This window comes from Artemia sp. Qi Xiang Cuo, chromosome 15 (assembly GCF_049724085.1).
Source record: "Artemia sp. Qi Xiang Cuo chromosome 15, ASM4972408v1, whole genome shotgun sequence".
Lineage (NCBI taxonomy): Eukaryota > Metazoa > Arthropoda > Branchiopoda > Anostraca > Artemiidae > Artemia > Artemia sp. Qi Xiang Cuo.
Genome location: NC_142808.1, coordinates 43991587 through 44019350, shown reverse-complemented (window position 1 = coordinate 44019350; position 27764 = coordinate 43991587). Strand labels below are relative to the sequence as shown.

Below are 27764 nucleotides of genomic sequence, written 5' to 3'. Positions count from 1 at the left end.
GTTAATAGACGAAACTCTAGTAAAACATGAGCTTGCAGAAAATCTGTGGTGCTGGGTTCTCTTTTTGCAGCCTTGTGGTTACTGGACATGTTTTGAAGAACCTACCATCCTTGTCAATAAAGAACTTTATTAGTACTTCAGTGGTACTGAAAAAGATTGATCAGAGAACAGGGCAACCTATCCCCCCTAAAAAATGGTTAGATTACAATAGTGATGAATATCCAATCCAGAAACCAGGAGAACCAAGAAGACCTGCAGTAAGACTTTGTTTACTGGGTAAAATTCTACTTTAGCTACTTTTGGCTATCTTGAAATTGGGTTAGGTTAGGAAAATGAAACTTTCAGGGATGGGACTACAGGCTAAAGTATGTCCCGGGAAGATAGCCTATTTTGAAGTACCTACCTCTACTCCTTCTCCCTCTAGAGGGTCCTGAAATCTGCATACACGACAGATCTATACCACCCATTGAAATTTTGACAAAACAACATTTTACCTCAATTTTCAGCTATCAGTTTCTTTCTCTCTGACCTTAGCTCTGAAAATGTAATTTCAGTTATTTGAGCAGAATTTTAAGTCATATCAATGTTTTACTTCCAAAATTTAGGAAATGTATTTGCATATCTTTAAAACCTTATAAATTGGGATTGAGCAAAGTTTTGAAGCTGAAAACAATTATGTTGCACTTCATTTAAGCAGAAGATCTATTTTGAAGGTTTCACTTCTATAACTCACAGTTTTTTAAAGATCATCAAAGGTCAGGATTCTCTAGAGGGAGAAAGAGTAGAGGTAGGTACTTCAAAATACCCTCCCATGTCATACTTTAGCCTGTAGACCCATCCCTGAAAGTTTCATTTTCCTAACCTAGCCCCTTTCCAAGATAGTCAAAAGCAGCTAAAGTAGAATTTTACCATTTATTGTATTTAAGGATATGAATATGGGTGGTATAAGCCTAGACTAGGTGCTATTGAGCAGGAAACATGTTAAGAAAACAATTCTTAGGTATAGGCTAGGCCTAGTTCACAATATGCAGAATAAATGTAGCAATACATTTTGACTAAAGCTCAACTATACTTTATCCCAAACCTTCCTAATGTGTAAATATTTATAACCCAAATCATATATTTTCTATTCATTTTGCATGCCATACAATCAAAAGGAGAACAATCCTTTTGTTTCAACCCATTTATCTATAAATTGAATTATATTTCTGTGAACAAAATCAAGAAATGAAAAAACACATAGAAAGTATACATTTTGGACTATATATTTGTACATTAAGAAGAATTAGAGGTAAAGTTTAGAGTAAGTATTTTGCTGTTCATATTATTGACTTATGAATAAAGCAAATATAAGGGCCATTTTTTCACTCATCAGTGTGCTAAAATCTTACATCTTTTTGTTAAAAAACACTTAAAGTGAAATCTTTGAACTAAGATCTTACATCTTTGGTTGTTTTTATGCAAACATCTTTCATCATTCTGCTCTGATCAGTGGTCTGACAACAATGATGAGTAGATCATCAAAGTTCTCTCATCATTGTTCTATATGGCAGAACAGTGGCAGTCTTCACACTTTTTGCTAATTTCAGTGAGCTGTAAGATTTTAGAACAAAGATGAGTTAAAAAATGATAATCTTTGCAGAAAGATGGAAGATCTTAGTGCTAAAAAAAAGGGTTTATACTTTTTTAATGCTCTTTACACATATAATAATTGCTTTTCTTGAAAATTCAAATTTAAGTCCTTTTTGAACCCTTGAAAATAACCAAAAAATTTTTAGTCTTTGGGTATAAAAAAGGCTTAAACCATGGATTTCAAACTTAGTATTCAACTATAAATCTATTTTATAAAGTTAAATGAATCCACAAGCATTGACTTATCATGATTAAGTTAGATAAAATATTCAAAATAATTTCTCCATTTTTCTGTCTGCCATGTACCTTCTGTCAGCTTTGATTGTAGGAGAACCAGCAGTTTTTAACCTGCCTAATAGAACAAGAAGAACACATGGTGAAATTGTTTTTATTTTTATTTTCATCAACTTAATCAATCAGTGTTTATGAATTATATAACTTTTACAAAATGGATCTGGAATGAAATTGTAAGTTTAAAACATATCTTATTACCCATTTTTAGATCCAAAAAATGTAGAATGACATTATCATTTTCAAGGGTCCTAAAAGGACTCAAAATTGAATTTGCAATAACAGCATTTATTATATTCCAAAAAAGCATAAAAAATGGTATCTAGTGGTAGCCTATTAGCTCCAAAAAGCCCATGTTCCACTTGCCTTATGTCCTATATGGTAAAAAAAAAGTATCCAATTGAGCAAAATTATGTAAAACAAAAAGCCTCATATCTTATTACCAAATAGGCATTGAGAAGAATTGTATGTATCAATGAATAGCTAAAAACCTAAACTTTGCATCAATACTGTTGCTTTGAAAGCTATTTAAGATCAAACAGTTGAAATTATTAGTTTACTGGCTTACCTAGAAGGACTATTTTTTTTTTTAATACCAATTATCATATTTTGATGTATGTATCCTTTCAGTGTTTCAGTTTTATTAAAATATTAACAGAAAGCTGATTTTCTTTTGATTCTAAAAATGTAACTTTTATAGCTTGGTATTTGTTCCATAAGTAACAAATATTAAAAATAACTTTTTCTTTTCAATTGCTTGTCAAAACAGAGACTACATTTTTAATTTATGCTGACAAATTAATGGTGAAAATGTCACCAAGAAGGCAGGGTTCTTGTTACTACTCTCACATTGCATCATGTTGTAGTAAAATAGGGGTGGTCCAAAAACCCATCTCTATTTTTCCAAAATGCCAAAGAAAAGTGGTCTTTCCCAAAAAGAGGTCTTTTACCCTAGGTTAAAGGCACCAATGATTCAGTAGTTTTTGGAAAAGTCACTTCTTCTACTCCAGAGGGCTTAATTTAAAGACTTTTGGTTTGAAACAGGTTTCAGTATGTAGGAAAAATATCTAGGAATCTAATCATCTGATTAGAAGTTTAAAGTTTTGTCAGAAAAGAGTACAAAACTCTAATTTTCTTAAATTAGAGTATTTTCACCTACAAATTCAACATAACAAAAAATTATCTGTTTTCAACACAAGTCAGAACCAAATTTGACATGTGGCAAAATCTGGGGAATGCTTGTGGGTAGAACCTGGTCCATTCAACATGCCTGTTCTTGTTACTTTGTTTTTCATCAACATTGTTTAATGGGCAAAAGTATTAAACATTATTCAGATAGAAGAAGCAAAAAACTGACAAAATTATTTCAAGCATAGGAACAAAATTAGCATCACCCAAAGAAAGAGAGAAGTTCTTTTACATTGCTGCTTAGCTGTTTTAGGCTACTAATATTCCATGATCCAGCTTTTCCATTACCTACTTTAACTGTATGTACACCTTGATAGCTATTAACCCTTTTTATATTATTTCTATCCAACAAATTATCAGCTTTGAGAGAATTTGGCTATTTGTCCAAGACTTAGATAATTATATTAATTTTCACATAGCAAAATTGAAACCCAGTGACCTTTTAGTCCAAACAAGTTTTAAAAGTCAATAGCATGAGAGCTAATGCTCTATATTTGAAATTATTCTTTCATTCCTTGTGGACACACATACCTACAAAGCAGGATGTTACATTTCTAAGTGCATGCTAAAATCATTCCAGTGTACTAACTGAATTCAATGCTAATCTCCAGAATTACCTACATCTTTGTCTTGCAACCTTAAAGATCATGACTGCATAATAATTTTAATGGGAATAGGGTGAAGGCATTGATGATTTGACAGTTCAATTTGGAACCACTGTCAAAATTTCCCTTCAAAATAGGATAACTCTGCTTAGTTGTGACTTGGAGCACCATCTCTTGAAGCCATTGTTATAATTTGACAATGCAAAACATGGACACTATATTCAATACACCCAGATAAGAAAAAACATTTGATTCAATCAGTTCCCTGTTTTTGACACAAAAAGAGCTCCAAACAATTTTTAAGCTATGTAGTGTTAAAACTGTCATCACTTGGTTATTAAAAAAAAAAGTTGGGATCATTACTAATAAGTAAGTAAAATAAGTAGGTCATTACTTGGTAAAATTTGGCTCCCCACCCCCAAGCCCTCTTAATAGTTTGATAAATCATCTACTGACTGAAATTAGAGACCCCTGGAGATTGAAAGCCTTCAGGATAAGTAGGAGGAGTTTCAAAACTCAATTTGTTGGTTGACAAATCAGTTTGTCATGTTCTTTTAGAAAAATGCATTCCCATTTTATAGCTGCATAGCGAGTCTCAGATTCTTAATTGCTTTACATTAAATGCTATGTATTGCAGCAGAAAGATTACAATAATAATTTGTATACCAGGGGACCAAGGTTTGCTTGGTGATTATTGTTTGTAACAAGATAATTGTTTGTTTTTTGTTGTGAAACAACAATCTAGATAGGACATTTACATATGAATGATATTGGAAATACCCTGATGTCTAATACCCTAATTGTTTTACTTTCTATGTTGAATAAAAATACATTGAGATAAAAGTTCTTTAGTGAAATAGATTAAAGAAACTGTCTTCCTTTTCACCTAGCAAAATTTGGTTCCCTGGTACTTAACTTAAAAACTTCAATCCACTGAACTAAAAACATAATGTAACTTAACTTAAAAATCAAATTTCTTATGTGTCATTGCCAAAATTCTATTATTGATTTATTTTATTTGGAAGAATTAGAGATGAGATATGCCTTCTGCTATTCTGGAAAGTTGTTGTTGTAATGCAATAAGACTCAGGGTGAATCTATAGCCCAAACCAATGTTTGTTATTAACCTTAACTATTGTATAATAATTGACAGCAAACTCTTATTGAAAGATTACAATGAAAACTTGATGAACATTTGCATAAGGGAACCCTGTCAAACAGGAAAAGGGTAAATAAAAGCAGTAAACCAAGTTAAAAAAGGAGGAATTTTTCTTTCTGAATGGTTTGAAATTTTTATCTGTAAGTTCTTGGGCCAAATGGATACTAATTCATAAAACAAATTTGGTCTAGGGTATGTATGTCTACCCTCCAAAATTCATCAAAAGTGTTTTTTTTTTCAAATGGCTTGGAACTCTCAGCTGAAAGTAAACCCATAAGCTCAAAAAGGTATTGCCTGCAAACATAGAGTACACAGTTTCCTAGAATCATGTTAAAATAGCTGGAAATACAGGCACCAATAAATTTGGGACAATCTTGAAAAGGCAATGAAGAATATTTCTTGAAAATAATTCCTTTTTTTGTATATCTGAAATGTGTGTGGGCACATCACTTTTAGTGATTAAAAAAAAAAAAAAAAAAAGTTTTTTCAACTGAAAATAAGGAGCAACATTAAAACTTAGAACAAACATAAATTGTTACATATATGAAGGGAGCTGCCCCCTCCTCAACACCTTACTCTCTATGCTAAAGTTTTTTAGTACTTTTGAAAAAGCTTCTTATGGTTTTAATTAAACAGCCCTTGTAATTCAGGAGTTGTTTTTAAAGAGTTGGGAAAGAATTTGAACTTTAGCATAAAGAGTGCAGTGCTGAGGAGATGGCGTCCCCTTCATATATGTAACAATTTTCGTTTGTTTTATGCTTTAATGTTGCTCCTTACTTTCAGTTGCAAAAACTTGTTTTTTATTTATTTTCTGATCGTTTTTCAAATAATGCCAGGAAGTCTGGCCTCACCTCCATGGAGAAATTCCCCTCCCCTTGGAAATATCCTCTAGGCAGTTCAATCCCAGTGAAAATTTATCCTGGACAATCACCCTTACAAATTCCAGTGTGTAAAATTGAGATGAAAAAGAGAAAGCAAGATATATGAAAAGAATTTTGTATAGGCCCTGGTCCTTAAGCCCCAAAGTCCAGGTCAGTGATATTGACTTCACAGACAACTTAGCTCTGCTTGAGTCAAGCAAAAAGCAGCTTTAATAATTTATTGACAAGGTCACAGTAAAGGCAAATCATTTTGGCCTATGTGTGAATGCTGAGAAAACCAAATGTATGGCGACTAGTGACTCCTTTGTTCATTAAATGTGGTGACCAAGATGTTGAACGAGTTGTCCAGTTCAAATATCTGGGAAATATCATTAAGAACACCAGCTTGACAGTGAAAGAAGTACTCACCAAAATAGAACAGGCAAATGGAGCCTTCAACAAACTATGTCAAGTATGAAGATCTCAGAGATTTTCTCTGTGCCTGAAGCTACACCTTTTCAACAGCAGTGTTATGCCAATGCTGCTCTATGCAGCAAAAACATGGCACCTGAATCAAGAACAAGAGAGAAGTGTCCTGGCTTGTGAATACTTGTGTCTTCATAGGATATTGAACATCCACTGGTCATAGAAGATGACAAACCAGTCCATACATGAAATGATGCAACAAGCTCTTATAACCAACATCATCAGGGTCAGAAGGTAAAAATAATTGGGCCACATCCTACGTATGGATGACCATAGACTCCCAAAAGCCACTTTACACTGGCAATCACCAGGGACTTATTGCTGGGGAACACCCAGAAATACAGTGCACCAGACTTATCAAAGAGATGTACAAAACCTGCACACCTCCATTCTACCAGAATGGGAGGACATCACTGCAGCAGCAAACGTTAGGGAAGATTGGAGGCTCTTCCTTGATCTCCTGGGTGCCTCAGATGGCACAGGCAGAACTAAGGTCTAACAGGAACTCTGGGAAATTTCCCCTGACAAGGTCATCCCCTGGAACATTCCCTCCCCATGGAAAATTTGCTGTTGAAAAACCTCCAGCAGAAAATTCCTGCCCCCCCCCCTCAACCAAAATGTATGCATACTTCCCAATAACAAATACTATGCATAAAAAATGGGCAAATTTTGCAACTTAACCCGTTAGCAGTCAACATTCCCATTTGGGAACATCTCATTTTGATTTTTTCCCACAAGGTAGCAGCTTTGGCAAGTTTTAAGCTTTCCATAGAAATCTAAGGCTAACCAGCAACTTCCTCGAATTTTCTTTGCCTTGAATTGGAATCAGATGATTTAGCAGGATTTTCTGAAATCTAGCTAAAAGTCAGTTTTTGGGAACCAGCAGTTTTGGGCAAAATGCCAGCAAAGATGAGTGTTTGAAACATCTTGTTTTGGTGTTTTAGAACTCCATACTTACCCACCTTAGAATCTATGCAGTGCTTATATCAAAATAACCACAGAGTAAGGACAAAGTATTGGATAACTAAAAGTGTTCCTAATTGGGAGTGTTGGGTGTTTTGGTCCCACAAATGTTTTACAGATCTGCAACTTATGGTATACTTTATTTTGCAGATGGCTCCCAAACGGTATGTATCTGTGAAAGAAGCTGTAGCTATACTAGACAAACTAATTGATGATGAGGAAGAGATTGATATGGTCATAATTCCCCCTGATGTGGGGGTAGTTAGCAACAAAGAAGAAGGTGACGAGAACAACACAGTCTTTGAATGATCTTCCAAGTGATTTTGCAGGGACTATAGAGCTTGATATCACCCATACTTCCATAACAGACTATGTAGCTGGAGATAATCCTCTGGGCTTCCTGCCGCTTCTACTTTGGATGCTGAGGATTTAGACAACATTCCACTAAGCTATTGTAGAAAAACAGCCCCAACAGTATTGCAAGGACAGTCTTCAAAACCTGCCTCTAAAACAACTGGACCTACGAAAAGACCCAAAGGGATATACCAAATGGAAAAAGAGAGCACAGTCAGGAGATCTTCCATCAGAATCACTACCTAGACTGGGAGACAAGGTCAGTCACATGATAAACATGTTTGAATTTGAGGTTTTTTGTCATTTCTATGACAAAACAGTTTGCACTATGATCATATGGGAAACAACACAATACGCTTCTCAGAATGGTGATATCAGCTTCACATTGAGCTTTGAAGAACTTGACAATTTTTTGGGAATTGTGCTACTATCAGGATATCATTGCCTTCCTAGTAAAAGAATGTACTGGTCCCGGTCAGACAACCTAGTCATTCTGATAGTTGGACAAGTCATGAGCCACAAAAGATTTCTGAAGATAAAGAAGGACCTGCACTTTGCAAATAATAACGAGCTTCAGGAAAGTGACAAGATGGCTAAAGTGAGGCCACTTTGTAGATGTAGTGAACACCAAACTTCAGCAATATGGGATGTTATGTCAGAAACTTTCTGTGGACAAACAAATGATACCTTTTGTTGGTTGTCACAGCTACAAAACGTTTATCCAAGCAAAACCGATTCGATTTGGATACAAAGCATGAGTGCTAGCTTGTTCTCATGGATATCCCTGCAAAATCGATCTTTACTATGGGAGAAGTGAGCAACAGCCAACAACACCTATATGAACTCGTGTGGTCACAAACCTATTGTCAGTTGTTGAAAAAGCAGTCCATCACAAAGTCTTATTTGATAATTTCTTCACCATCCACAATCTTCTCACACAGCTTCACGTGCAAGGATTTTGTGCCACAGACACTGTGCGTGAAAATCGCTTGAAGGGGTGTTGTCTCAAAGAAACCAAAGTTATGGAAAAGAAGGAATGCAGTTATTATGACTACAGGTCAGATGGAGTGGTTTTGGCTCTCAAGTGGAAAGATAGCAAAGACGTTTGTGTAGCAACCAACTACAGCTCCGTAGAACCACTTTGCCAGGCACAAAGATACTCAGTGGCAGAGTGCAAAGATGTTCCATCTGGACAGCTACACCTTATTAGAAATTATAATCATGGAATGGGAGACGTTGACCTAGTCAATAATGCTTTGTTGGCATACAGACCAATTTTGCAAAGAAAAAAGTGGTATTGGATCTTAGGCCAAAATCTTCTTTACACGCTCATGGTCGCGCTTGGCGGTTCTACTGTCACTTGAATGATGATGACGTGGCTGGAAAGATCCCACGACTTGAATTCCTCTGTAAAGTAGCTCAGGGTCTTTTCAACAGCAAAACCTACCGTCCAGGTCATGGTGGGAGCTCAGGATCTTTGCGGATCTACCCTAAGAATTCAACTGCTCATGTACTGGTTACAGCAGAGAAGCAGGGCTGATTCCAAGTATGCAATAAAGATGCATGGCTAGAGTACAGAGAGTGCTGCGTCAAACTTCACTTGCAACGGTGCTACGAGCAATTCCATGCGTAACTTGGAATCGTTTTTTATACTTATTTTCAATAAACATGACAAAAGATATGTATCCTATATTTCCTTCAGTTCCAAAGACAACATTACCGCCTAACGTTCCCATATTGGAACATAGCACCATGGTTACACCGTTGGTGCGAAAAAAAATTTGGCACCACAAATCTTTAAGTTAGAACCCTGTTTCACTCCACTAAAGCAAGCACCACAAAATTTTACCGGTAACTGATCTTGGGCGTCAATGGGTTAAGGACCTATCCTATGGGGCTGGGGGGGGGGGTAATGTTATGTCAAAAGACATAGTTACCAGGCCTTTCAACTATGATGAACAAAATGGCTATCTCAGAATTTTGATTGGACGATTTTGGGAAAAAAGGGACAGGGAAGGGGGCCTAGCCAATGTTATTGGTTACTTAAAAGGGTCACTAGAACTTTTAATTTCCGTTCAAATGAGCCCTCTCTCAATATTCTAAGACCACTGGGACAATACAATTACCCCTGAAAAAAAACGACAAAAAAAACAACAAAAAATAAAAAGTAAAATAAAAATAAACAAACATCTGTGATCTTTCTTCCAGCAAAAAAATATAAAATTCCACATTTTTGCAGATAGGAAACCTCTGAAAAAAGGTTCTCTGATACGCTGAATCTGATGGCGCAATTTTCGTTAAGATTTTTCAACTTTTAGGGGGTGTTTGCCCACTTTTTAGAAAATCAGACAAATTTTCTCAGGCTTGTAGTCTTGGATCTGTAACACTAAACTTAATGAAATTTATATATTTGGAATCAGCATAATAAGCTAATTTTTTTATAGATCTATTGGTATCAAAATTCCGTTTTTTATAGTTTAGTTAATATTGAGCTGCATCACTCCTTACCTACTGTTTGTTACCACAAACTATTTGAAAGGTGACTAGTAGGTGAAACCCATTAGGAGAAACATGTAGAATTAGTTCCCTGTTTTTTTTTGGATAAATCTTTGATATGCTACCTCTTGGGCTTAAAATTAGGAGCTTTTAATAACATAACTTTGAAATAACTTTTAGAGTATGCTGAGGGGGGGGGGATGAAAAGCCACTATGTACACACTATTACTATACTGCTATTACCAAGGCTGTTTTGAGGTAAAAATTTCTGGGGAATGATTAGGGGAAGGTTGAAATCAATCAAAATGTATTAATTGCAGGCATTTTGCCAAAAGGGTGTACTGCAATGTCTCAGGGATGGCTTGGAGAAATAACTTGAAAATTTCAAGACGTGTTGACAGGGATGCTGAACAAACCAAAAAGCACTATGTGACTGCTGCTACTACTTTTAATTTGAGTCCACTATCCACTCAGGCTGAGGATATTAAGGTGGAATTTTCCGAAAATGTTGAGGGTGATGTTGGACTAACTCAAAACATATTATGTGTATGCAGGTTGTCAAAAGAGTTATTAGCAATATCTGAGAAACAGCTTAAAGCATTGACACTTTTAGGACATGCTGAGAACTCTCCATTTTTGTCTTTTAGTTTGTTTGTCATGCCAAGTTCAACATCAAATACAGCCCTGACAAAATGTGGTATGTTGCCTGTTTTGTTAGAGGGATGAGTGTTGACGAAGCTATAAAGCAACTTGATCATTTGAATGATAAAGGAGCTGCGTATGTTAAGGAAACTATTTTAGAAGCACAACGATTGGCAGTTGAAGAGCACAATGTCGAGTTCAAGAGTAACTTGTGGGTTGGTAAGTTTGTGTCTTTGCTTTAATTCTTGATTATATCATTGAGTATCATGGGTATCAAATTATTATCATGTTACTTATTTAGCTTTATATCTTGTTTTATTAATTTATAATGTTTATTTTCGTATTATTTATTGAGCTGCCCTAGCCAAGTGGTTAGCATGCTAAACTTTAAATCCTTTGTCCATGAGGACGGGGATATTGAGTCCTGATGTTGCTGGTTATTTGGTTTGGAACAGGTGTCAGTGGGTGACTGTAAGCTCAGCAAGAATCGACCCAACTTTAAATGGGTACTTGAAGAAATCTGGGGAAAACAGGAGAAACATTTAGTGATCCCAACCATCTATGTCTCTCCTAGCCAAAAGTTGAGAATCTGGAGATTGGTACCTGAGCTTTGCAGACCATTGGTCAGCATGAAAAAAAAATCTGTAATTATATTACATTATTTATTTATATCAGGTTATCATTTGTTAGATTGAAAGACACAGTAGTGACATTGGTGGTCAGACACTGTTCTTCTGGTTTTTGCATTCGAAATTGCATTGAAATGGGGAAACAACCCATTAGTTGCTTTCACTTAGTGCACACCTGTGGAGCAGGGGGGTATCACCTCTCCAGAGTGTTCTCCTCTAGGCTAATGGAAAAATAGCTGCTCAAAAATGTACTTTTTCATATCTAAACCACCACCCCCTGAAGGAAAATACACTTCTTTTGTTGCCCCGCCCTCCATCCTTAAAGGCAAAATATTTTTGCACCTTAAGTAATTGAATGAGTTTCTGAGTAAACCTAAAATCGTAAACTTAATACAAATTCAAATATTGGTTGATTTTATTAAGAGTCGTTTTTTTTATTTTGTTTCATTAGTACCAAAAAGTGAATAGAAACAATTATTTCAGTTTCCTGATTTGGGTTGAGCCTCAAAGAAAAATCTTAAAACAGAGGAAATAATGTAAAAAATATGGTAAAAAAAATTAATGTCATCTTGTGAATTCATGCAGGGGCAACTTGTAAAAATACAGATGCACCCAGGTCAAATCCTCAGAGGAGATGGACTGGTAGGAGAGGCCTTGAAATAGTTGTAAAAGGGTGTTCTTAGGTCTTATAAATAAGTACTAATTATTTTATGCTGATTTTTTTTTCTAGGAAGAGGAAATTACAAAAAAAAAGTTTGCTAATGAAGTAGGCTATAATAGATATTGAATATACTCATTAGAAATACTCAAAGACTGAAAAATCACCACAGTTACCATCCATGGTGCAAATATATCATTGGTGATAGTATTTTGATGTATCCCATCAGACTTTGGACATACCTCTGACAGATCAAAGCAACTTACAACTTGCCCCCTGTTTGATTCTACTGTTTGATTCTACTAAGGGGACTTTCTCCTCTGATTTAAAGTTGAATATCCTCCATCTTATATTTTGACCTTGTGCACCTTTGATTTTTTTGCAAGATTTCTACCTTTAGCATTACTTTAGTCACAATCTTGAAAAATTGTTACATGGCTTCTCTAGTTAACAAGCTGAATCCATTGTGCATGCAAATGGGTATTCAGAAGGGGATATGAATACATTTGTGTCACTTATCAGTTTCTGACGAAAAATCGAAGGATCGATTTGTCTGGCCTGAACTTCAATCCAGCACTTTTTAAAATCAGGGCTTTATTTTTAATTGTCACGTAATCTTTTTTTACCAGCTGTTCGAAAACAATCTCCCTCATAAACCTACGCCTCTGCTTTTTTTGCAATGCTGCCTTGATTGGACCTTAAGATTATCTAAAGATAAAAAAATCTATTGATTAAAAGGGAAGAGTTTTTATTAACAAGTTTGATTTGTCACCTTACGTGTACAAACGGGTATTCAGAAGGGGATATGCATCCTGTTGTGTTACACCAGAATCACATAAAAAATTGAAGGGTCTATTTGTCTGACCTGAACTTCCATCCTTCACTTCAAAAAATCAGGAGATTATTTTTTCGTTTAAATTGCCTGTAATCTCTTTTTTTGCCAGTTGCTTATATACAGAATCTTCTTCATAAATCTCCAGTGGATTTTTTTAAACCAATTTTTTAATTTTTTTTAAGTAATCTCCGGAGGATCTGTCTTTGTTGGACATAGTATTACCAAAGACTTTTCATTACTATACTTGTGCTTCTCTCTGATATGTATGCCCAGTGCCCTCAGCACTAATCGAAGCAGTTCATCCAATCATACAAATGTTAACATACAATCGAAGCAATTTAAAAATGAATTCCGAAGATTATTTTCAAAGCACAAAGGCCTTGTCCCTATCTTCCAAAGAAGGTGGGTTTAAACAATATTTATAATTAAAAGTCTATTGACTAAAAAGGTAGGATTTTTTTGCTTCTGGAAAAGCCTGATTTTCATGATTTACGGGTAGTCTTTCATTCAGCAATGAAGCTCCCACCTCGAATGTTTGTAACTCAAATTTGTATATTTTACTAAACTGATGAATTTATTTTGGATGTTGAAACCCTTTTTGACGATTAAATTAAAAAGTCATGTTTTTTTAACTTAAAGTAAGGAGCAACATTAAAACATTCCGTATTTGAGGAGAATCCCCCTTCCTCACCCTTTACCCTAAAGTATTAAAGTTCTTTAAAAATACTTCTCATTCAAATTCAACCACCCTTGTGTTTGAGCAGTCTTTCTTAAAGAATTGTGACAAATGTCAAACATTAGCGTAAAGAGCGACTCATATTGAGTAATGCCACATCTTGAGTATTTATGCGATGTTGTGTGCGTATTTTTCCTGGATAACTCGTATTTCACCTCAATTTCAGTATGTGGTAACTTTTTAGTGAAAACAGTACATTTTGTCTGCTTTGGTGGTACTTAAAATGTACATATGGTAACCTTGAGGTGAACTGTTGGTTTCATCCTGAGTCTGTTTAATCCTAATAAGGTAAATTGTCTGATTAGCAGGGTTACTTGTGTTTGGTGATTTAAGGCCAACAATGATATCAACGGCTAAAACGGTCAGCACCATAAAACAGGCTAGGTAAGCATAAAGATCACCTATGTGTTACAACCACAGACAACAGGTATGTGAAACAGGTGTCTATTTGCCCTATTTTGCAACCTTAAAACAGGACTCGGCTGCCATGCGGGATGGCGCTAATGCGTGCTAGAAGCCTGAGAATCCGAGGTGTTTTTCACGAAGCTGGGTGCACATAGTGTCATTTGATTTAGTTCTACAATCTTTTGCTGTTCATGAGATATCGAAGATACGCTCTTTTAACAATCAGGTTTCACATAGTGTGTTTCGGTTTAATTCAAGATTTTCTGAAAATTTCAACTTAATATCCTTAGCTGTTCCAGAGACATTGCTGGCATACCGCTTTGGTAACATGCACCTGATAAGCACCAAATAGGACCACACACTTTGATAACTCACAAGCACAAATTGACTGATACCATCAAATTATTTCAGTTGACCTTTGTATTACATGCGTTTTGTCTTTGGTTATAGAGAGAATGAGCGAGTATTTCAGAGGTAATACTATGTCTAAATAAAGAGCCATATCTCCCACTTACCGTTTTTTTTTCGGACTGAGTATGTAAGAGGTGGTCATAGAAACTATGCTGCGGACTCAAAGATTAAAATTGAAAGTTCTAGTGCAATCTTTAAGAGCGGAAAGTGATTAGAGGACAACCACTCCCCCCAGGGCCCTTTTTCGCTCCCTCTCCTGTAATCACCAATCGAATTTAAATCTAGAGATACCCATTTCCTTCAAAATTGTCGAAAGGTCCGATAAATATGTATCTCTATGAACAGTATGACCCCCACAGTCCCTGGAGCAAGGGTGGTAATTTGTGCATATAGCCAATTATTTACAGAGAGGTTTTATTGTGAAAAAGGAGGAGTGTTTAATCTTCGGTGTCTGATTGGTCTGAAACTCTCAGGGATCGTTCCTTGGGCCAAGAACACATATTTCATTACGAGGGAGGGGAGAGGTTGTCAGGGACCCGGAATTAACCGGAAAAATGTTTTGTTCGTGAGCAGTATGGAACTTACTGCTGCAAGTCCTTTGGGCAAGCTGAACCTAACGAACCATAAAAGTACTTGATGGTACGGGTCCCCCAAAAGTGGGGCCCAAAAAATATCAACAGCGTGTTAACCCAGTTTATATCCTTCGACTGACATCCTTAAGCATTTGGGCTAAGGAGATCCGAATGCAGAAGGAACAAAAATATTAGTTCCTCTAAAACGGGGCCTGACAAAGTGCAGAAAGATGGTCACTAAGCTTTTTAATTTTGATTTTATCGACAAGTGTGACTATATTGTCGCCCGGGCATAATTCTTTTGATGCTTAAACACCTTGCTTAAGGCACAACCTTTCTTTTTAGCTGATAGCCGATCTGGTAAAGGCCTAGTCATAAAGGGCTTAAGAAGACACGCTAGGAGGAGGTTTGGCGTCATTAGATACAAATATTGTCACTATTTCCTGAAATTGGAAGAGGGTCCGCCTCCCAAGCATTACTACAGACAAGATCTATCAGCACCTGATAAATTGAAGAATTATTTGGATTACTATCGAAAGAGGATCATACCAGACTCTTTATAATTTTTTTTTAGAAAGTAAATTTTTTTTATCATTTACTTGTGAAATTAGCTATATTTAGTTGCTAATAGCCAATATTTAAATACTAAAATACAATTATGCTAAACACGCCGAATAATCCTGAGAAATTAATTCAGGTTTACGGCTCGTATTTGTAAATATTGCAACCAACGTTGACTACGAGATACACAATGCATGTTATACAAAACAAATGCCATATCAGGTAGTTAGGTTTCAGCCCCATTCAGAATAAAGTTTTAGTAATACCAAGATTTAACTAGTTCTAATTTAAAACATTCAGATTTTTAATATAATTTTTTTATTGACTATAAAATTGTATGGATAATGCTGATTGGCTCAAATTAGCGCTGGGTAATTGCTGGTATTAGTAAAATTTCGTTGTGAATGGGCCTTTTCCCCTAATAGTACAGTCAATCTAGCGTCAAATAGGACTCGACCGCAAACAAATTGCAACAGAAATGATTTTTACACCATCTTGTAGAGAAAAAAAAACAGTACAACATATCAAAAGTTGAGAAACCCAGTGGGGTGCAAAATGAGTGTTTTTTAGCGTTTTCCGTTTTTTTTTCTTTTGCTGCTTTTAGCGGAAACTTTCCGTAATCCTAGAGCTTAGCATTTACTTCATAGGAGACATGTTTCTGAACTAGTTTTGTGTGCTGAATTCGAATATCACATCAGATTCAAGTTATGTCCCACCTTTAGTGTTTCACATTCATCACCAAACAAGAAATTCGTATTTCGTGGCCATATTTCCGTGTGTTTCATGTCAGATGTGACGACATTGTTCTTTCAAAAATCAGATACGTTTGTATTCCTGACTTCACTGCACTGAATCCCAGTACTAGTCTCGACACTCTCTGGCTTTCGTCGCGGTATCTGAAGACTCCAAGGCCGGGATGGAATGGGATACATCAGACTGTCATGGTTGGAAACCATCCGGGGAAAGCGTCTGTAATATTTCTCCCGATGATTGACCTGTCTGCCAGTGATGACACCTGTGTGTACTCTACCTTGATGTTCATCGCAGACCAAGCTAAACGCCATGGATTCGCCCCAGTCGTGACCTTCGATCAGCCATTGTGGTGGAAAGCTATGAAAATGGTTGAGGCTTCTGAACCAGGAAGTGAGCTCTCAGCAGTAGTTCTGAAACTCGGTGGGTTTCACACAACCATTAGCTTTATTGGATGCATAGGATACACAATGGAAGGATCCGGTCTCTGCGAAGTCCTGGAACTTGCATATGCCCCAAACACTGTTCCCCATCTCCTAAGTGGAAAGGCTATTTCATGAGCTGTTCGAGGTCTCTTGCTAGTTGATAGTGCTCTACATGCCGTGCTGCTCTACGAGTTATTTGACGATGATCCCTGTTCAGAACCTGAAACAAAGTTAGGCACCAAAGAAGTTGCAGACCTTAAAACACTATACAGCAAGCTAATAAATAGAGAGGCAACAATGACGGAGGTTGAAGAAAATCCTGCACTCAAGCGGATCAAAGGTTTTGTCAACCAGAAGATACTTGATCTGTCTCAGCACAGAACTTCAAAGCTGTGGTTTCAGCTTATGAATATGGTTGGGATACTTCGTTCTTTCATCAAAGCTGAGCGGATGGGGCTTTGGGACTTACACCTAAAGTCTGTGTCTGAAATGCTACCTTTTCTTGCGGCCTGTGGTCACAACAACTATGCCAAATCATGCCGAATATACCTTCAGAAGATGGTGAAGCTTGAAGAAACCCATCCTACTGTTCATAGTTCATTCCAACAAGGAATGCACGTCGTCAGACGATCTGATCGCTATTGGGCTGGCTTTTCAACGGATCTAGTTATTGAACAAGAGCTTATGCGCTCGTTGAAAACAGCAGGCGGACTGACCAGGGGTACGGGCATGACCGAAACCCAGAGGTCGCTGTGGGTTTTAGCACGCCCAACCTGCTCTGCTGTTAACCTCCTAATGGAAGATCTGACGCAAATTCTCTATGGGACAAGCGAGCAGCACAAGGAGAACGCAGGCCCCAGACACTAACGAGACTTCAAGGATACGCAGGCGATGGTCACGTACTTTGAAAATGGCTCACCATTCGGAGGGGATACCCAGCTTAGAAGCATTGCTACCGGTTTGACTGCATATGAATCTGCAAACGTTGACTGTGCGAAGGCTGTCGGGCTAAAAATCCTTGATGCTATGACTAGAAAAGTGGCGAAGGATTTTGTCTTCCGAAGAAATGAACAGGCAGTTCAGATAACAACAAAGCAAACAGCTAGAGGAGATTGCAAGCGACTGGATCCATCTTTGCTATTCCAACGCTTCATTGCGTTAGCCAAAAGGACAAGACTTCCTGAATCAGAGTGCTTCCGGTATGAACTTTGTTCGTATCCCGCTGCTCTGTTTGACAGCTCATTTATACCGAGAGTGCCGAACAAGGCCGAATTCGCCAAGGCCATTGCACTTGCATGCAAACTCGAAGAAATTTCGTGTGTGTTGAACGACGAGACACACTACGTACTTGACGGCGGATCTCTATTGCACCGAGTCCCATGGATAAAAAATGACACGTATGCGGGTATCATACAGAGCTATTCTCTGTATATTTCGCGGAAGTACCCTGGCGCAACTGTTATTTTCGATGGGTATGATAGTGGACCTTCCATCAAAGATATGGCCCATTCGTATCGTAATCGAACGATTGGTCGCGAGGTTTTCTTCACGAATGACATGCGTCTGAAAGTTAAGAAAGAAGAATTTCTCAGGAACAAGAAAAACAAGTCAAGATTCATTAGTGCGCTTGCAGTTCATCTCCAGCAAAAAGGCTATTTTGTAGTCCTAGCCCCCAGTGATACAGACGTGCCTATTGTAAAAGCTGCTATCGAATCAGCTAAACAGAAGGTAACTGCCGTTATTGGAGAAGATACGCATATTCTGGTTGTTCTCTGCTACCCCTATGATGTCTCCACTAACAAGGTGTACTTCGCACCAGAGCCAAAGAAAAATAAAGAGCAAATGTGCTGGGATATTCATGAAATGAAAAAAAGATTAAGCCAAGAAGTATGTGGTCTGATCCTCTTTGCCCATGCATTCCTTGGGTGTGATTCTACATCACGTGTCCACAACATCGGAAAAGGTCTTACCCTGAAAAAAGTGATAGAAGAAGAAAGTTTTCGAGCATCTGCCAAGGTCTTTATGAAGAAGGCAGCAACAAAAATCGAAGTCAAGGAAGCCGGAAAAGACGCACTTCTTATAATATATGGTGGAAAGAAGGGGGGAAATCTGAACGAGCTTCGAAAGCAGCTCTTCGAAAGAAAGCTCGTCACAGCAACGGCCTTTGTTCACCCAGAGCAGCTACCTCCCACATCCAACTCTGCAGCATTTCAAAGCTATAGAGTTTAATTTCAGGTACACGCCTGGAATGACGACCGTAACCTAGAATTGGACCCTCAAAAGTAGGGCTGGACTGAACAAAATGTTACATTATACCCTGTGATGACGGACCTACCCCCAGCAACTCCCCAACTTCTTAAGATTGTTAAGTGCTCCTGCCGTTCAAACTGTACCTCTGCTCGGTGCACTTGTGTCAGAAACGGCATGTCTTGCACTCTCGCGTGCAAAACTTGTCAGGGAGCAGAATGTGATAATTCTCCCAAATCAGAAGATCTCATCGACGATCTCGACGACGGAGTTTCAAACTACACTGCCAGTGATTAATGTCGCAAGTCATTTGAAAAGTTGCCTGCCTTTTACTAATGTGATTTTTGTTACCTGTGATTTTAGTCAGTTCATACATTAAGAGATGATTGATTATTTTGAAGAAACCTTTTGGTGATGAATGTGAAACACTGTCAGTTGAAAATATCCTTGATCTGATGTGATATTCGAGTTCATCGCATAAAACTACTCAAGAAATGTGGTCAAACGACTATGTTATAATAGAATCACGAACTTCCTGAAAGGTGATGAATGTGAAACACTTTTGGTTCACCGTATCTTAAATCTGATGTAATATTCGAGTTCAGCACATAAAACTACATCAGAAATGTGTTTCCTATGAAGTATAAACCTTGAGAAAATCGAAAATTTAGGCTTAAAAACGAAAAATAAAACACAAAACGCTAAAAAATACTAATTTTGCACCCCACTAGGTTTCTCAACTTATGATATGTTGTACAGTTTTTTTTTCTCTACAAGATTGTGTAAAAATAATTACTGTTACAATTTGTTTGCGGTCAAACCTTATATTGACTGTACTATTAACCAAACAACTGTTACAGGTAAATCTTAATTCTCACATTTTTTTTCCCAGGATTTATGAACAACAAGGGAAATATACTGGCTTGAAAATCAAGAAAAGTGGCTGGAACCACGATATTCTGCATATACGGCATTTTTTTCTTCTTCTGTTCCTCAGATAGCAAGGCACTGGAACATCGTAGAGCTGTTTAATGGCTCATTTTAAAGGAAATTGATGGGTTAATTAAAAAAAGTTAATTCTAATACAAAATTATTTTTTTACGAAATCAGGCAGTTAGCTGCCTGATCCTTGAGGTTCGTCTCTTACTACTCCAAAGAAGGGTTGCAGCAGTAGCTAGCATCCTAGTAAGAGGTGATCTCGTCCCATAGTAAAAATGAAATAGTCCATAACTCCTAAAACTAGACTTAAAAAAACAAAAAAAAAAAACAAAGTACACTGTTAGAACAGTCTTGTCCGAAACCCCTATATAGGAAACTTACTATCTTTTGGCTTGAACAACAAGGGAAACATATTGGCTTGAAAATCAAGAAAAATGGCTGCAACCACCATATTCTTCATATACAGCATCTTTTTTCTTTTCTTTTCCGCAGCTAGCTTGGCACTGGAACATCGAAGAGAGTTGTTCATTTTAAAGGAAATTGTCACATCTAATGCCTTTGGTAATTAAATCTGGGCTTGAGCGGTAGATAGCAACCTAATAAGAGACGATCAGGTCCCATAGTAAAATACAAAATAGCCCTTAACTCCTAAAACTAGAGTCCGGTAAAAAAAAGAAGTACACTATTAGAACCGCCTTGTCCAATGCCCCTATATAGGAAACTAACAGTCCTTCGGCTTGAATAACAAGGAAAATATTATAGTAAAGAACGATATTGGCACAATATATTATTTATTTTTTTTCGGTTTTAGACCAGGGCACTTCGTATCGAAGGAGTTGTCGTAGTTATGCCCAGGGGGCATATAAGGTTTTTATAGAAAGCGATGTTGTAGAAACTTCAAAAAGGGCTCATTCGATTGGAAATTGAAGTGGCTAGTACCCTTTTTAATAGTCGAAAGTGATTGGAAAGCAACTAACACCCCTTCCACGCCCACCATTTCCCAAGACACATCCAATCAAAATTTCGTGATAGCCAATTTGTTCAGCGTAGCTGTATTTCCAGATAGAAATTATGTTGAGGAGGAAAATCCCCCACAGCCCTCAGGGCAAGGGTTGTAAGTAAGTTATGTAAGTTTTTAGATATCCATTTTGTTCAACGTAGTTGAAAGTTTTGGAAATTAGGTCTTTAAGGATTATACCCCCCCCCCCCCTCACAGCCCTCAGGGCAAGGATTGTAAGTTATGCCCTGGGGACATATGAGGTTTGTATAGAAACCGTTGTCGTAAAGCTTCAAAAAGGGCTCATTCGATTGAAAGGGCTAGTGTCCTTTATAATAGTTGAAAGTAATTGGAGGGTAACTAAATAACCCCCCTCTCACGCCCACCATTTCCCCAAACACATCCAGTCAAAAGTTTGACATAGCAATTTTGTTCATCGTAGTTCTGGAAATTAGGTCTTTTAGGATGACAACCCCCTCAGAGCCCTTAGGGCAAGGGCTGTAAGTTATACCCTGGGGGCATATAATGTTTTTATAGAGTGTTGTCGTAGAAACTTCAAAAAGGGCTCATTTGATAGTAAATTGAAAGGGCTAGTGCCCTTTTTAATAGTCAAAAGTGAATGGATTTTGAGGATGACAAACCCTCAGGGCAAGGGTTTTAAGTTATGCCCTGGGGGCATGTAAGGTTTTATAGAAAGTGTTTTCGTAGAAACTTGAAAAAGGGCCCATTCGATTGGAAATTGAAAGGGTTAATCCCGTTTTTAATAGTCGAAAGTGGTTGGAGAGCATCTAGCCCCCCTCTCATGCTCATCACTTTCTCAAACACATCCTATAAACATCTGTAGATAGCCATTTTACTCAACATAGATAAAAGTTCTGGATATTGCGTCTTCGGGAATGACCCTCCTCCCAAACCCCTCAGGAAAAGGGTTTTAGGTTATGCCCTGGGGACATATGAGGTTTTAATAGAAGGCGTTGTCGTAAAACTTCAAAAAGGGCCCATTCGATTGAAAATTGAAAGGGCTAGTGCCCTCTCACGCCCACCATTTCCCCAAACACATCCAATCAAAATTTTGAGATATTCATTTTGTTCAACGTAGTTCAAAGTTCTGGAAATTAGGTCTTTTAGGATGACAACCCTTTCAGAGTCCTCAGGGCAAGGGTTGTAAGTTATGCCCGGGGGCCATATAAGGTTTTTATAGAAAGTGTTGTCGTAGAAACTTTAACAAGGGGTCATTTGATTGGAAATTGAAAGGGCTAGTGCCCTTTTTAATAGTCGAAAGTGATTGAAAGACAACTAACACCCCTTCCATACCCACAACTTCTCCAAACACATCCGATCATAATTTTGAAATATCCGTTTTGTTCAACCTAGTTGAAAGTTCTAGAAAACAGGTCTTTGACCATTATAAACAACTTAAAACGCTAAGGGCTAGGGTTATAAGTTATACCCTGGGGGTATATAAGGTTTTTATTGAAAGTTTTGTCGTCGAAACTTGAAAAAGGGCGTGTTCGATTGAAAATTTAAAGGGCTTGTGCCTTTTTAATAGTCGAACGTGATTGGAGGGCAACCAACTCCCTTTTCACGCCCACCTTTTCCCCAAACACATACAATCAACATTTTTAGATTGCCATTTTGTTCAACGTAGTTAAAAGTTTTGGAAATTAGGTCTTTAAGGATTATAACTCCCCCCCCAGAGCCCTCAGGGTAAGGATTGCAAGTTATGCCCTGGGGACATATGAGGTTTTTATAGAAAGCATTGTCGTAAAACTTCAAAAAGGGCTCATTGGATTGAAAAATGAAAGGGCTAGTGTCCTTTTTAATAGTTGAAATTAATTGGAGGGAAACTAACCCCCCTCTCACGCCCACCATTTCCCCAAACACATCCAATCAAAATTTTTAGATATTCATTTTCTTCAACTTAGTTAAAAGATCTGGAAATTAAGTCTTTTAGAATGACAACCCCCTCAGAGCCCTCAGGGCAAGGGTTTTGAGTTATACCCTAGGAGCATATAAGGTTTTTATTGAATGTGTTGTCGTAGAAACTTCAAAAAGGACTCATTTGATTGGAGATTGAAAGGGTTAGTGCCCTTTTTAATAGTCGAAAGTGAATGGATTTTGAGGATGACAAACCCCTCAGGGCAAGGGTTTTAAGTTATGCCCTGGGGCATATAAGGTTTTTATAGAAGGCGTTTTCGTAAAGACTTTAAAAAGGGCCCATTCGACTGGAAATTGAAAGGGTTATTGCCCTTTTTAATATTCAAAAGTGATTGGAGGGCAACTAGTCCCCCTCTCAAGCTCACCGTTTTGGAAATTAGGTCTTTAAGGTTTATAACCCCCCCCCCTCACAGCCCTCAGGGCAAGGATTGTAAGTTATGCCCTGGGGACATATGAGATTTTTATAGAAACCGTTGTCGTAAAACTTCAAAAAGGGCTCATTCGATTGAAAGGGCTAGTGTCCTTTATAATAGTTGAAAGTAATTGGGGGGTAACTAACTAACCCCCCTCTCACGCCCACCATTTCCCGAAACACATCCAATCATAATTTTGACATAGCAATTTTGTTCAATGCAGTTAAAAGTTCTGGAAATTAGGTCTATTAGGATGACAACCCCCTCAGAGCCCTCAGGGCAAGGGTTGTAAGTTATACCCTGGGGCATATAAGGTGTTAATAGAAATTGTTGTCGTAGAAACTTCACAAAGGGCTCATTTGATTGTAAATTGAAAGGGCTGCCGTTTTTAATAGTTGAAAGTGAATGGATTTTGAGGATGACAAACCCCTCAGGGCAAGGGTTTTAAGCTATGCCCTGGGCCATATAAGCTTTTTATAGAAAGCGTTTTCGTAGAGACTTTAAAAAAGGCCCATTCGATTGGAAACTGAAAGGGCTAGTGCGCTTTTCAATATTCAAAAGTGATTGGAGGCCAACTAGCCCCCCTCTCACGCCCACCATTTCCCCCAACACATCCAATTAAAATTTTTAGATAGTCATCCTGTTCAACGTAGATGAAAGTTCTGGAAATTAGGTCTTAGAGGATGACACTCCCCCCAGAGCCCTCTTGGCAGAGGTTGTAAGTTATGCCCTGGGGGCATACAAGGTTTTTTTTTATAGAAAATGTTGTCGTAGAAACTTCAAAAAAATCTTATTCAATTGGAAATTTAAAGGGCTAGTACCCTTTTTAATAGGCTAGTCGAAACTGATTGGAGGGCAACTAACCTCCCTCTGACACCCACCATTTTCCCAAACACATCCAATCAAATTTTGAGATAGCCATTTTTTTCAACGTGGTTGAAAGTTCTGGATCTTATGTCTTTGAGGGTGATCAACCCCACCCCTCAGGGAAAGGGTTGTAAGTTATGCCTTGGGGGCATATAAGGTTTTTATAGAGCGTTGTAATAGAAACTTCGAAGGGCTAGTGCCCTTATTAATAGTCAGTATTAATTGGAGGATAACTAACACCCCTCCCACTCCTAATATTTTTCCGAGACATTATAATAAAAATTTTGAGAGTTTTATTTTCTTTTATACTGTAAAAAAGCACAGTTACTCTGTCTTTGAACGTTACACTCCCCCACAGCCCTTTGCGCGAGGGTTGCAACCTATGTCCTGTGAGTGGAGTAGGTTTTATAATAAACATTGGTACAAAAAGGTCTAGAAGAATTCAGTCGATTGGAAATTGAAGGCGGTAGTGCCCTATTTAATAGTCGAAGTGACTGGAGAGCAACTAACGCCCCTCTCAAGCCTACCATTTCCCCAAACACATTCAATCAAAATTTTGAGATTGATGTTTTGTTCAACGTAGTTGAAATTTCTGGAAATTAGGTCTTTGCCAGCGTTGTCGTAGAAACTTCAAAAAGGACTCATTCTATTGGGAATTGAGAAAGCTAGTACCCTTTTTACTAGTCAAAAGCGAACAGAAGGCAATTGCCCCCCCCCTCCAACTTCTCAATTACCCAAATACGTCCGATCGACCATATGACACAGTAATTTTGTTGAACGTAGTTGAAGGGTCCGGAAATTGTTTTTTGGAATATGACAACCCCCCACAGCCCTCAGGGCTAAGGTTGTAAGTTATGCCCTGGGGGCACATAATGTCATATAGAAAGCGTTGCCGTAAAAACTTGTAAAAGGGCTCTTTTGATTGGAAATTGAGAGGACTATTGCTCTTTTTAATAGTCAAAAATAATCTGAGGGAGAATCCCCCCTCCCCCAATGCCCATCATTTCTCCAAACATTTCCGATCAACATTTTGATATGGCCATTTTGTTCAACGTAGTTGAAAGGTCTGGAAATTGTATCTTTGAGGATGACAAACCTCTCCCCATAGCCCTCATGACAAGGGTTTTACAATAGAAACAACAAGGGTTTTTATAAAAATCTTTGTCGTAGAAGCTTCAAAAAAGGCTCATTCGATTAGAAATTGAGAGGACTAGTGCCTTTTTTGTTAGTCGAAATTGATCAGAGGGCAATGTCTCCTTCCACGCCTATCATTTCCCCTAACACTTCCAGTCAAAATTTTGATATAGCCATTTTGTTAAGCCTATCACAAAGGTTTGGAAATTATGTCTTTGAGGATAACAAATCCCCCCACCCCTCAAGGCTAACTGGACCTGTTAGCCTTTTATATTGGCACTGACGTCATCATATAGTTTTAGTGTTAGATCATTTATGGTTGTAACTTATGATTGTGACGTCATTCATCATCTTGTATATGAAGATGCAGTTTTTCGCAAAAAAATGGATTTTATATATAATATAATGTTTACAAAAGGGACCCAAACAAGGGAATACAAACTATTATTAAAATTTACTGCGAAATTTTGTCCAACATATAAACAGTAAGCCAAAGCCTGGATTCTTATAGAGAAAGTTGAATAAAAGTTATTTTTTATTAATAACTTAAAAGTTGAATAAGTTATTTTATTAATATAATTTGTACTTTACTGAAAAAGATCTTTGAAATGTTTTCACTTTATAACTTTAAGAAATGAAAAAAATAATTAATATTTTAAGGAATAAATATCAGCATATGTATGTTAAACTGACAATGCACATTTTGTCAGTAAATTCATTTGAAATTTTTCAGATAAGTACAAATTATACTCTAGCTTCTAGAACGCATAGGGTTTAGAACCCTACTCAGATTACTTTCTGCTCGTTTTGAGTTTGACTTATTTTGATTTCTGTTTGTTTTGGGTTTCATTTATATATTGATACTGATTTGGGGTTTTTGTATGCTTGGTAGATTATTTGATTATGTTTTTTCATTTTTGGTTTAATGGAGTTCTTTACTTTTTTTGAAAACCTTATTTTGTACAAAATTTTTTTTGATTAATACTAAAAATAAGAGCGATCTGAGTATGTGCTGGGCAATATGTGCTAAGTATATGCTGGGCAATATTGGGAGCAATAAGAAATGCTGTCAGGCTGTAGATCAATGGACTCAGGGACAGCAGATGCGAAAAAATCAAAAAATCAAAAACACATGCGAACCACCACTGTTTAGGTTCAGGAGCTGGTGATGTCCAAGGATGACATTATCCCATTGGTAAAAATTAAAATGCATATTCCGATTGCCATAAAGCATAGAAATTTAAAGGAGCAGAAGATAGCGCTGCTTCACCAAAATGACCAAATAATCTGCTATAAAGATAGTTCACGAATTCACAGAACATTGGGAACTGGAATAGTGATATTGCTTAATCCAGCCTGGCTTTTCAATGAAGAGATAGATAGTTATTATCTAGGATTATTTGCAATGGTCTTCCAGGCTGAAAAATTTGGAATAAAACAGGCAGCTAATAGACTCACAAATCGAAAATACAGGTGGGGATATATGCATCTTAATTCGTACTCAAGCATGCCTCAAGGCTTTTAAGAGTATTATATGCATCCAAAAAGTAAGTAGAAATGCCATGAGGCATTAAGCAGACTAGTATTTAATTGAAATCTGAATAGAATGATGTGGGTTAAAGGACACTATGATATCATAGGTCATCTTTCAACGAAACAGGTAAAGCTTGTGTATCACTGATATGCTCTAAACCAGTCTTTCTGCTGAAACCGGAAAAAAGGAGACAGCGCTATGACAGAACGAAGCAAAATTGCCACAGAACAGGGGATGTAAAAAAAAAAAAAAAAAAAAAAAAAAAAAAAAAAAAAAAAAGGCAAGTGATTTCGAAGTTTTTTTGTGATTTCCAAAGCCAAGTACCCTTTTTGGTAACATAATAGAATGCGCCACATAAAGTTCCATTTTTCTATTGTCATAAAAAAGTACCAGTTTCTGCAAAAAAAAAAAAAAAAAAAAAAAAAAAAAGTTTTGGCCAAAGAAGGGGCGAAATGTCAGAAAAAGCGAATTATAAGAAAGCCAATGAATTTGTCATGATCTAAAAATCTCAGCTGGAAATTTACAATTACCCGTTTTACCATTTACAGTTTCAATTACACCTTCACATGGGAAGCCGCAACTTTTGTGTCTCCTTTTTTCTTTTTATTTACGCAATCATGTACAATCTACATCCTTAGGTTACATCATATGCAGTTGGTTTCTTTTTCAGACGAAGTTGGCCGAGTGAAAAGGGCTTTGTGATCATCGAAAAACAGACTTTTCTGAAAAAAGCCTCTTCAAATGCGCCCGATTTGCATTTTTGAGCCTTAAAAGTACAAATGAAGCCCATCTTTTACGGCTTAATAGGTCTGAAATACAATAGTTACTGAAGCTTACAAATAGTTACAAAAGCTGATACCCCAGTTTATCAAGAATATGAGATGGCTATGAGCACAAATACCCATCTAATAGAAGAAGGTTTGTCTAGCATTAGATGCCTGCTCGAGGTATTTAATATAATGTATCTTAAGCTGAAGAACATAATTGGGGATCCAACAACTTTTAATAACTTGCAGGTTCCTCATACTGCATCATTA

General features: G+C 37.2%; 1 protein-coding gene across 2 annotated transcripts; it reads left to right on the top strand.

The window, feature by feature from the left end:
- Positions 1 to 27764, top strand: mRpL22 (mitochondrial ribosomal protein L22). Of its 2 annotated transcripts, XM_089100934.1 has the most exons (4): positions 1 to 257; positions 10682 to 10895; positions 15268 to 15499; positions 27744 to 27764. In XM_089100934.1, exons 1-3 carry the CDS (start codon positions 27 to 29, stop codon positions 15483 to 15485), a joined length of 663 nt encoding a protein of 220 aa, XP_088957060.1. In that variant the 5' UTR covers positions 1 to 26; the 3' UTR covers positions 15486 to 15499; positions 27744 to 27764. The 2 variants fall into 2 exon arrangements, with proteins under 2 accessions (XP_088957060.1, XP_088957059.1); XM_089100933.1 differs by lacking the exon at positions 27744 to 27764 and having other exon boundaries at positions 15268 to 15514.

What these genes read in the sequence shown, in the direction of transcription:
- mRpL22 (XM_089100934.1), top strand. Translation starts at nt 27, where the DNA reads ATGAGCTTGCAGAAAATCTGTGGTGCTGGGTTCTCTTTTTGCAGCCTT. An exon ending in GAGAACCAAGAAGACCTGCA is followed by an intron (nt 258 to 10,681) that starts GTAAGACTTTGT and finishes TTTGTCTTTTAG; the next exon opens with TTTGTTTGTCATGCCAAGTT. An exon ending in CAAGAGTAACTTGTGGGTTG is followed by an intron (nt 10,896 to 15,267) that starts GTAAGTTTGTGT and finishes CTTTCTTTTTAG; the next exon opens with CTGATAGCCGATCTGGTAAA.